General features: G+C 42.1%; 1 protein-coding gene across 1 annotated transcript in view; it reads right to left on the bottom strand.

The window, feature by feature from the left end:
- Positions 1–280: 280 nt before the first annotated feature.
- Positions 281–12,230, bottom strand: part of HLCS (holocarboxylase synthetase) — a 203,602-nt gene continuing 191,652 nt past the window's right edge. The window contains exons 9-11 of the mRNA XM_015417941.1: positions 7,276–7,390; positions 1,661–1,874; positions 281–832 (exon numbers count right to left, since the gene is read on the bottom strand). Of these exons, the coding sequence (XP_015273427.1) occupies positions 661–832; positions 1,661–1,874; positions 7,276–7,390 (501 nt within the window). The 3' untranslated portion in view covers positions 281–660. The remainder of the gene's footprint in view (positions 833–1,660; positions 1,875–7,275; positions 7,391–12,230) is intronic.

Below are 12,230 nucleotides of genomic sequence, written 5' to 3'. Positions count from 1 at the left end.
CTCTGTTCCAGCATAGCATGTGCAGAGCCTTTTTAATAAAACAGGAAAACTCCTTTCAATCAGTTGTTTGACAGGGAAAGGAACTGAATCCTATTAATAACCATGTGGCATGCCTTAAAATGAATTAAAAATGTAAATAAGCTTTCTTTTGCATGCATATTATATATTATTTATCCACAATAAGAACTATACCTCACTGAGGCATTGCAAAGCAAAGCTAACATTTTAATACTATAAATATTCTATTGCAAAGTATATTACTCCTATGTATGCACAGAAACAAAAGTAATAGATTAGTTTTAATGGTAAGTGCAAGTGTAAAAGTATGCAGTAACAATGTAACAAAATTTCCTGTTACAAAGTTCAGTTAAGCGACCCATTCCAAAAATTAGAAGCCAGGGTTTTCATGCTGACCATAAGGTTCCTCTTCTTTCCCATGAATGTTGGGAGAAAAAAATATAATGAACCTCCCCTCACCCAAGCCAACAGAAATCCAGAAGAATTAAATTATGCAAAAATTCAATTTTTGCTTGGTACACGTTTCTTTTCTTCAGCTTTAGCTAATTTTAGTTTGATATACTACCTCCAGCCTAGTTCAAGCCCTAATCTAGGAAGCATAAAACAGTTTTCTTAGAGACCTGCTGCTGCCAACTCCAAAAGTTACTGGTGTTTTGGAATTATAAGATTTCTCAACATATCAAAAGAATTGCCATCTGGGTGCACAGTCAGCACATCTTTGCCTTCCTCCTGAACCTGAAGGAATCCAGAATCATCTATTCCAACGATCCAGGCTAATGGTCCAGCATCATTTTTCAAATGGACTTGCTTACCGCTGCAAATGAAATGCAAGAATTACTCAATAAATTGAAAATTATCAAGTCCCTAGTCATAGTAGTTGTAATCTACCCTCCTCCATTTTTAAACTTGATATCTGATTATTCTGATTATCTAGATTTACAGCCAAGCAATCGTATTTTAAACATTTTGCCAAGAAACAAATAATCACCCACCACTATTTTTGCATGTAATGTAAGCAAGGGCAGACAGGCCAGTGCCACAAGCATCTTACACATCTGATCAGATAGTTCCTTTAGTATCTTCTATGAAACTCAAGTAATCTACCTTGTATGAGAGAGAATTCTTATGTAAGAATACTGATGCTGGATTAGACCAATGGTCCATCTGATTCAGCATCTTACTTTCCAATAGCAGCCAGTTAAGTGCCACATGTATATTCAATGTAGGTTACACACAGTAGAGCTAATTTAACAGACTACCTTGATAATCAGTTTTACTAGGACCTTCTAGTTTCCTACTTTTTTTGACTGCAGTAGAATTTTTTAAAAACTTCATAGTTTAAAAATACTCTGCTTTCAGCATTTCCGAATAAGATAGGTTGATATTTAGCTTTAAGAAACAACAACAAACTTTCTGGCAGATTTTAATACATGCATATTGAACTATAAGATTATGTTAAACATGCCTAAGCATGAACAAATACTATTGATAAATACTAAAAATTAGCTTGTTGCATTTAAAAGCTTGTTAAATCAGTATAGTTTTAAGATCCTGATGTGCCATCCTTCAAAGATAGATTGGTTTCGGTTTCTATGAAGCAATTCAGAATAGCTTAGGATATTAAACAGACATATTTCCTGACCTGTGTATCCAGTATTTATAATACAGGGGAAGAACCCCATTAGGTCCCTTCTCTTGAAAGGTGTTGATCAGCCTTTCCAGCACTGTTACGCTTCTTGCAATCAGGCAGTCGGCACTTAAGGGCTTTAATTGTGTATTCTTTGTTTTATTGTGCTCCATAATGAGATCATTGATGCAAATAGTAGGATTGCTGTTATTCACATTAAATCCACAGCCTGAGGAAGAAACACTAGTCAAAAGCAGAACATGAAATACTCCAGTTATCTGCAAAAATGTCTTCTTTTTTATAGAAGGCAAACCTGTTCATCTACACAGCTGTGAAAAACATAGGTTTCCAGAAGAGATTTGTTTTTGAGTGTGGAGACAACCCCCCGGGTTTTAAACGTGTGGGTTTTGTTTCTCTCCGGAAGTGGCAGGCAGACAGTTCAATTGCCTGCCAGAGTACATCTATATATATGCTAATGACCCTGTTAGGAAAACCAACTAAGGAATTGAATGCTAGGAAGTCTCCAGGCGATTCCTTGGCCCGCCGGGGCCTCGAGTGCGCGGAGGGAGGGCCGAGGAAAGGGGTCCAGGGAAGGAGACGTGGGCCCGCAGCCGGCTGGCCGAGCTGCCGCCCATTGCAGGGAGAGGGACGAGCTTGGTCCGCTTGCCCCGCTCGGCCGGGGGTGGCAGTGGGAGCGGTTGACCCAGGTGCCTTGACCCGCCGAGGCCTCGACCCCATGGGGGGGAGTGTGGAATGCTTCCTCAAGGTGGGGAGGGGCCAGGAAGTGGATGGCGCCCTGCGCCCGGCCTCACACCCATTGTGGGGAGAGGGGCAAGCCTGGCTGTATAGAAAAATTGATTTCTATAGGTTTCATGTCTCCCCTGGAATGCCTCTTGCTGATACCCTGCTGTGTTGATTTCCTATTGAAGCCATATGGCCTCAATAGCCTGCCATATAACCCTACATTCTTCACACTTCAATGCTGGCAGAGAACAGATGGCCTAGCAAACAGGCAAAAACACCCGTACGCCATGGGGTGGTTGGAATTTGGGGACCACATGACTGCAGGTGTGGCCTTCAGGAGTACTGACCATTCAAATGTTGTCCCCATGGCAACCCAACAATTGGACACTCCCATGTCTACTCCAATTGGCCCCTGGCCAGGGCTAGTTTGGAGACTGAGATTGCCCTATATCTGGTCAAACCCTATGGAGAGAACCCTCTCTTCTGTTCCTGCTATCTCTGCTGCTTTGTGGACTTACCCCTGAAATGCTCTTTTTTTTTGTAATTAATTTTTATTGGCATATTAACAACAGAGTATATCTAGATAATACATGCTACATTTTACAATTCATTGAACATAGCTGTTTATGGTTAACAGTTGATAGTACGTTTCCCTTGGTGAGTTGCTAACAATACTTAATATGAGTGTTGTTCGGAGTCTAAGTGCGGGGTATGGTCCTATTAGTACACCTTGTCCCTTCATGTGTCTCACACGTGTAGCCACTCGTGATATGCCATGTTACTTGGGAGAATTCCTCCCATTGACAGATAGTGTAGTATCGGTGACCAAGTTTTCACATATCTCATATGTGTAGCTATGCCTGTCTGTTGCGTTCTTTGTACTGAATCCGCGATTTTGGCCATAACGAACTGTTGCCATAGTTTATCATGCCATTTTGCCATCGAGGGCGGTTAGTGATTTCCATCCTTCCGCTATCGTCAACTTAGCAGTCGCTGAAATGCTCTTGTCCTGCCATGTGGTCTGTGGGAGAACAAAGGATCCCCTTGTGCCTTAGAGCACATGAAGGCAAGGAGGGGATGTTCCTCCTCAAACCCCCTTGGGGGTTCCTGGACTATTCCAATGGACAATATTGAACTCTTGGATGCTACCCTGATGTTGGTAAATATGCTTCTTACTGTTTAGTTAAGGCAAAACTTGCCTAGGCTTGTTATTTTGAAATCCTTATTAGTCTGTGCTAAGTTCTCTACTGAATAAACCTTATTCTTGTTTATAACTAGTGTCTGTTTTGATGTGTAACTGAATTCCAAGCTAAATCTTGCAGCCTAAACTGCTGACCAATTGCGCTACCTTGGTAAGATTAACTGCGCAGCTCTGGATTGAGTTGCTAATGTGTTAAGTCCCAGAGGCCAGTTAAGAGTCTGAACCTTGCTCTTGGGCTGGAAAGGGACCCTAGTTGAAAAAGGTTCTGGTGGCTATTGTCTTGAAATCCAGAGAACCTACATCTCTGGGTGATTGAGTAATGTATTGAGCCAGTGTAGAGTTCTTTCCCTCATCCCTCAACTGGCCTGGGGGGCAGAATCTATACACTGGCCAGCTTCCTCCGCCAGCACCTCGATTGGGCGGGAATGCTGGGGGGACAGACAAGGCCGGGCGGCTTGGCCTGCTGGTACCTCGACTGCACGGCAGGAGGGCAGAGGAGAGGGGGCTGGGGAAGGAGACAAGGGCCTGCAGCCGCCCACCCAAGCTGCTGCCCACTGCAGGGTGATGTACGAGCCCGGTCCACTTGCCCTGCTGGGGCCTCGCTCGGCTGGGGGTCTTGGCGGGAGCGGCCAACCCAGGCGCCTTGACCCGCTGGGGCTTCAACCCTGCGAGGGGGAATGTGGACTGTTTCCCCAAGTTGGGGGCGGGGCGGGAAGTGGACGGTGCCCTGTGCCCGGCTCACGCCCATTGTGGGGAGAGGGGCTAGCCTGGCTGAATTCCCCTGCTGGCGTCTCGAGCGGGCGGGGGTGCCAGGGGGAGGGGCGAGGCCAGGTGCCTTGGCCTGCCAGAGCCTTGACCATGTGGGGCAGGACGGCCAGCTTCGCGATGGGGGGCCCAGATGGAGACGGTGACCCGCACCCGTGGCCAGGCTAGCGCCCTGTTGTCTTCAGTTCCACAACGGGCATTCTTCCTAGTATGTTTATATAGGTCATCTATATATGTATATATAGGCTTAGTATGTATATATAGGCCATCTTAGTGTGTGTGTCTGTCTTTCCCTGAGACAACCAGTCCACAGGATTAAACAAACAAGGAGTGAACTTGCAGGGAGGGCGGTATAAAAGCCTAATATAATAAATAAATAAATAATTTCTGATTTGAACATAACAGTGGTGTAGATCAGGTAGAAGTTATAGTTTCTTTTCAATTGAATTTTTGAACTATTTCCCTATTCCAGCATGGGGGATCCTTTGTTACAAATTGACCATTTTTCAGACAGCTTTAAGTTTCTCTTCACGACTTCACTCAGCCAGACTCATTCTCATTGGAACTAATGGCTCTTTTCCACAGTCTCCCTCGTCAACATTCCATCAACTCCCATTGGCTGCTCTTAGGGAGAGGCGGAACAGCTTCATTTAACACAAGGACATTTTTATGCAGCATACTTGCCTAAAGAAGTATTACGGGACAAAAACATTACTATCTGTAGATAGGTCAGTTATTTCTTATGGACATGGAAACTCTAAGGTGCACATGCTGCACCTGCAAGAACTGTCCTAACAATTTCAATGGAACAAGCAAATCTGCATGCACATTCTTTGCTCTGCATGTGTGGGTCTGCTCTAGTTGCTGAAATTAATGGGGTATTTCATGCATATACTAGCTCTGTGCACCCACTGGAATTCATACAGAGCACTGGCACATGAGTTTTACTTCAACTCATTAAAACATGTTTAATAAATAACTGGATTCACAGAAAAGACCAAACAATTCCACCATCAAGCCAACTTTTAGATCTCTTAGGCTCTCTTGCCTAAGATCCTTTTCAAAGCCTCATTCTCACACTGCTCTCCAGAAATGAATAATATGGTTGGCAAAAAGTAACTGTTTGAATAAAGCTCTCAAAACTGTCATAATCTTGGCTTTCACACAAATCTTGAATTATTTGTTTATATTTCATTCCTTTTCCAAACATATAGTTTTTCTGCTCTCGAGGCAGATGATGGCAGATCCAGATTTGCCAAATGTATTCAAGGCTCAGCTCCCTACAGAGGAAGCTTTTGGTACCATTACTATAATCATTTATCACTGAAGTGCCTATTGGGAGGGAAGGTGGCATGGCATAGCCCAGTCTTGTCAGATCTTGGCAGCTAACCAGAGTTGGTACTTGGATGGGAGACCAGCAAGGAAAACTCTGTAGAGGAAGGCAATGGCAAACCATTTCTGCTTCTCACCTGCCTTGAAAGCCTTTTGCTGGGGAAGCCATAAGTTGACTGTGACTTGACAGCACTTGCATACATTAAAGGGCCAATTACATATGGAATTAATGAGTTGGCAGTATTTATAAATTGACTTTAGGAGGATTAGTCACACTTTACTTAAAAAAGGTAAAGTAATTATTCTAATCAATGTTGTCATAAAAACCCTCCGTTAGTACTACACACAGGTTAACAGTGTTGTGTGAAAGTTCTTATGAAGATGCATTGAAAGAAATATAACATATGAACAAAACAACAACAAAAACATATAAATGATCGTGAGAATGTACCAGTCAGTGTAAAGAAGGGGAATCAGCAATATCAATTAGCAAATTGTTGCTAAAAGTCAGTATTCTCCCACTAAAAGTCTAAAAGTCAATATTCTCCCACTAAAAGTCTAAAAGTCAATATTCTCCCACACAAGATCTTCAACGAGAATCCAAAGAGCCAAATTAGTGAACAGCCAAATTAGAATTCATTAAGATGTTCAATACTAGCCCTCTTCCATAGATCTTGACAGCAACATGGCATTTCTGACTTAATATAGGTGCTAAATATCATAGCTAAACCTGGGACTCCTCATATTTTTACAGGTGTTAACTAGATTAGCAAACCCAACATAGTTCACTGTATTTTTTTTCTCAAGCAGATTTAAATTTTAACCTGTACTTTCCTTGCTTAGAGTTGAATCTATACTCAACTAGAATGTTATAGCAGTTAGAGTAATGGACTAGGAACTAGGAGACACAGTTTCAAATCTCCAAGCTGTCATGGAAGTTTGTTGGTTGACCTTGGGTCAGTTACTTTCTCTTTGCTTAACCTACATCACAGGGTTCTTGTTGTGGGGATAAAATTGAAAAGGGGGAAAAGATATTGTAAGCCACTTTGGGTTCCCATTGGGGAAAAAGCAGGATGTAAATATCTAAATAAAAATATTTTTCCAGTATATCAGCAGGTGAGAGTGGTACTTACTCACTGTGACAGAATTTATTATTCCTTTGCTTGGAGATTGTTTTATCTGTGTACTGCAATGTAATGTCACATACATATACCATGAAAAACTGGGCCTTCTGATCTCTCTTTGTCACAACTGCATTTCTTCTAATCCTTTGGTCAGTGATTTACACCTGAAGGATTTACAACAGGTCTCTCTTTGTAATAATTCCCCCGCACCTGCTGTTCTGTTTGTAGCTCTGGATATACATGGATACCAAATGAGTGTGCACATCATACAGATAATGAAGTAAGTTCAGACTTGCAAAATCTTGTGCTGAAATAAATTGTGTTAGTATTTAAGATACCATTGGAGTAATGTTTATTTTTTTCTGAAACAGACTAATATGATTACTACTCTGGAATTACAAAATCCAAAAGGGGCTTCAAACCAGAGAAAGGACAAGAATATTTGACATAATTTATGTTCTTACCAATAAGTATGTGGAATGTAGTTCCTGTTAGTGTGGAATTTATTAAAACTCCACCAAGCTTCATAAGATCACTGTAGTAGATATCATTCGGCCACTTTACCCGCAGATCAATATCCTAGGGAAACAAATGCGCCTGTTGGTAGTCATATATTATTGCATTTAAAAAGTATCCATCGGTGCAGGGCTCAGTCTTTGCCCAATACTTTCAGTTTTCACATTATTTCTAACGTAGAACAGATATTAATGAAAGTTTTACAGCTTCATGGTCCCTCAAAGTTCTGTTTTTTTAAAGAAACCAAGAAGGGTAAATCTATGTCACAAACATATTTTTAAGATAACTTGTTCTAAATATGTATAGGAATATGTAGATTGATAAGCAACTACTAGAATAAAAAATGAAGGTTAAAGTAATTCTACTCTCTAACATAAAAACAAATAAAATATTAAGCAGAGCCAAAAGTACCACTTCATATTGAAGGCACTAATGAAACTTCTGAACACTAGTCCAACACAATTAATGTATGTTAAATGCAGATAATATAATGAGAACCTGATAGTGGTATTTCTAGAAAGAGGGTATACAATTCTGCAAGTCAAAAGTAGAAATGAACATTTGTGGTTTTCCAGTGAGGGCCATGCCATTTGTCAGACATCATTATGCACTGGACAGAGTAGGACTGAGGAGATCATACTTGAAATCTTCACACGGTGAGGTTTTGAAACTCGCAAGGGTGTCCTTTGGCTAGTCCTGTATTCTTAAATCTACTTCATCATGGGATCATTGTAAGGATAAAATGGGCAGAGGGGAGGTGAACCATGTATGCCGCTTTGGTATCCATGGAAAAAGTGTAGGATAAAAAATGATATAGAAATAATAATAGCGGTAGCTCAAGAAAAGAGATTTATAGATTAAATTCAAGTCACTGACACTTGAGATTTAGGCTATGAGAACTCTGTAAGTACACTGACCATCAAGTTTCCACCATCAATGGACCTCATTGGGGTACCCCAGGGTCCCTGTACCAGGCAACTTGACATAAGTGGACACAAAGATGGAAGCCAGGATTGGCGGGCCATAATCATGCCTAGGACATGACCTAGCACATGAGATATTGATTTGACAGCTGTGACTACCCACCTACCCTGCCGACATCTGCACACTCTGGAAAATGAACCTGCCTTGCCCCAGGGTAACTTCTTTCAATCTCAAATGCTAATCCCATCAATCTCTCATCTTTCCTTCCTGCATCTCCTTGACAATGACAAGTCCTGCCTTTTACCGTGTGTTACATTCCCTAAATATCCCTAAGTCCTTCCTTGACAATGACAAGTCCTGCCTTTTACCGTGTGTTACATTCCCTACATATCCTGTAATAAAACATTCTCTCTTTTACCCTTGGACTGGTTATTAAGAGCTCTCGTAAAGAGAAAAATCCCCATAAACACTGGTAGCAAGATCTCCGCTATTACCCCACCACTTGCTGAGGCCTGTCATTTGACTAATTTTCCCCAGAAACTAAAGTCAGCTAATCAGCTTCTTGATTCAAAGCTGGTAGAGGTAACAACTTAAGAAATGTTGGATGAACTTGAGCACTCAGAATTAAAATGGTCCTATACATTTGAATGTTTGATGAATAATATCAGACAGAGGCATTATGAATTTAGTGACAAACCATCAAAGTTATTAGATAGGCTTTTCTTGAAGGAGAGAAACAAGAATTTGGTTACTTCACTGCAGTAAATAGCAATATATTTGTTACAACAAAGGATGTCAGCTACATTCAAGTAGTACTATGAGGAGTTACATACTTCAGGAGAATCTAATGTTTCAGTTCATAAATTTCTTAACAATATTAATAATTAGTTTTACAGATATTGAATTGCTGGAAGCTCCTTTTATTACTGAAGTTGTTACTTCAGTACAGTCTTAAAACTAATAAAGCCCCCAGCCCTGATGTATTTATTGCAGAATTTTATAAGACATTTACAGATACAATTAAACATCCTTTAATCACAGTGATTAATGAGATCACAAATTCACAAAAGAGCCCGACTTCTTGGGAAAGAAACCAAAGTAATTGTGATACCCAAACCAGGGAAGAATCACACTGATTTAGATTACATTTTCTTTGCTTAATAATGATCTTAATATCTAGCCTTCAGTAATTACTAAAAAGGTTAAACAGAATCGTATCTTCATATACAGATTCTGATCAGCAAGATTTTCTTGAAAGCAGGAGGATGAAACCTAATATTAAATGAATCTTTAATGTAATTCATAAAGCTAATAATATTGAAGAGGAAGTCATGTTGATCTTTCTAGATGCTGAAAAGGCTTTTGATAGAGTAGGACACAATTACTTGAAGTTCTGGACTGTTTTAATCTTGAAGGAAAATTCACCAGAATCTCTATTAATGGTAGTATTTCAGATTTATTCCCTCTCTTTTGTGGTACAAGTCAAAGATGTCCTGACGAGGATGTATTATCTGACTCTGCACCTGGGTCCAGAGTGCATCCATCTGCTCACTGCCCCCCCTCCCATGGCCAACACATGCAGCTACTATCCGAAAAATACCATGTAAAGGCAGGCACCCCCAGACTTTCGACAGGGGCTCCCTAAAGTAACCCCATGACAGCAGGGAGTGTATAATGGATGTGGGTACTCAGCCAAGGCACCCACTAGCTACGGTGGAAAGATACAGGTGCAGAGCACACCCATGGGCAGGGGTATATTATTCGACTCTGCACCTGGGTTCAGAGCACACCAACCAAGGGCTGAAACATGCAGCAGCCAGTCTCTGGAAGACCAATGTTAAGGCAGGAATCCCCAGACTTTGGAAGGGGACTCCTCAAAGTACCCCTGCAGCAACTGGGAGAGTGTAAAGGATGTGGGTACTTAGTTGAGGCACCCACTAGCTAGGGTGGAAACAGACAGGTGCAGAGGACACCCACCAATGGGGGTGGTTTTTTGACTCTGCACTCGGGTCTGGAGAACATCTATTCATTGCGGTGAATACTTCTACTCAGCTGATAAGCAGAGACATCAGAAAAGCAGACCAGGCATCCCCAGAGTTTTGATGGTGGCTTCCCACAATGATGCCACGGCAGCTTCGTGGGCACCCCAGCAAGACATCCCAGCCAGACACCCCTTCAGGCCCAAACACTCACATTCCCTGGTCTCAGCCCACCCCTACATGAAAATTCTGGATGGTTTTTGACCATTAGTGGAACACATTGTACAGAGAGATCATCTGTTGTGATTGTGAATTGTACAAATGCAATGGAAAGGGGTAGTCAAACAGGGGCATATTTGTACAGGCAAATGTTTGAAGAGGTGAATGTCATTCCATGAGGGAGGTGTTGTGCTATGAGGCAGATGTTGTTTGGTTCATGATGTAGGTGTTTTCTTATGTTGGTTCATGACATAAGTGTAAGCTTATGAAATAGATGCTGTTTGGGTTGGCTGTGGGGCAAGCCCAACCCCACCCATCAGAGGCGGTCATCCTCCCACCCAAGCACCAAGGGTGCAACCCGTGAGCCACATGCTGGATCACACAGAGAGGAGGAGGAATGGGGCAAGGGGACACACGGGGGAGAGGAACAACACTGGGAGGCCTGGATCTTAGTCTGCCAGTCCAAAGCAGGGTGGCCCAGCAGGGGAAGATTGATTTTAAGAAAGGAAAACTCATCCACCCTGGCCATGTCCAGATGGGAACAGTGGGGACTGAGGATGTCTCGCAGGTGGAAGAACATCCGCTCACTCTGGGTACTGGTGGGAGGATATGAGAGAAGATTCATGTTCATGCAAGAGAGGTCAGGCCAGATAACAGCTCCATGCAACCAATAGTCCAGGGAATCGAAGCTGGCATTCTCATTGGATTCAGCGAGGTACTCCCTGACCATAACCTCGGCAGAATCCTCCGCCATAGCATGCCTGCCCCCCCGCACTGCTCCTGATCTCCCACTTAACCACCGACAACCAGTACTGTAACTTCTGCTTCACCTGGCTCTAAGAGGGGTGTGCACCCTCCTCCTCCTCCTCCTCCTCCTCCCCAGCTTCTTCCACCAGCTGTTTCCTCTGGCTATGTTTGCTGGCCTGAAATCTCCAGACCTCTCTGCAGAACTCACATTTCTAGTCCCTGAACTCTGCATTACAGGGAGTGATGCTGCCTTTTATCTGTGGGTTGCACACACAGTCTGGACTCCTGTTCCTTGCAGAGAGGATGCAACCTGGTGGTGATGCCCACCTGCAACCTCTCTGCCAAGGCCCTGACCCACGTTGAGATCAGCCATGCCCTCAGGGCCCAGCTGCAGTGTGGAGGCCAGCATCCAGTCCAGTCCTCTAATCAGGGGGATGACTTGCTCCAGGCTGGCTGTATGGGTGCAGAGCACATCCAAGGTGGCCCGGAATGACTTCAGGACATGCACCATTTGGGAGAGGGTCAGCCAGTCATTGGAGCTGATGCTGAGCTCCTCTTTCCCCTGCAGGATGGTCACAGAGGTGATGACATCCTATGCTGTACTCTTCCCCCCACCATATTTTTTATTTTTTTATATAGACAAACAATTACAAACAAACATACATATACATTGGGGGATTTCCATACATCATTAGATTGGCTATTCAAGGACCTCATACACTATATTTATCTTCTAAATTTCATTTTATATTCTTATGTATATCTTTTGCGAATAGTTAAAAATAAAGAATTCTTATCATCTTCTAGATTGGCTATAAATCTATATATTTTACTTGATATATTCTCCAAATCATTTTTAAAATCTTAACTATATATTTTCAAAATTTTTGTTCAGTCTATCCCGTCCTTTCAACACTTCGTATTTCTTATCTTATCACATCTTCTTCATTGTTAATGTCAGTCCAGTTCTTTATACTTTATTTCAGATATTTTAGTTTTTAAATCATTGAGATTTTTAAGTTTAATGTCTATTG

Source organism: Gekko japonicus, unplaced genomic scaffold (assembly GCF_001447785.1).
Source record: "Gekko japonicus isolate JY-2015 unplaced genomic scaffold, Gekko_japonicus_V1.1 scaffold242, whole genome shotgun sequence".
NCBI classification, from domain to species: domain Eukaryota; kingdom Metazoa; phylum Chordata; class Lepidosauria; order Squamata; family Gekkonidae; genus Gekko; species Gekko japonicus.
Note: the sequence above shows the minus strand (reverse complement) of the source record. Positions and strands in the feature narration are given on the sequence as shown.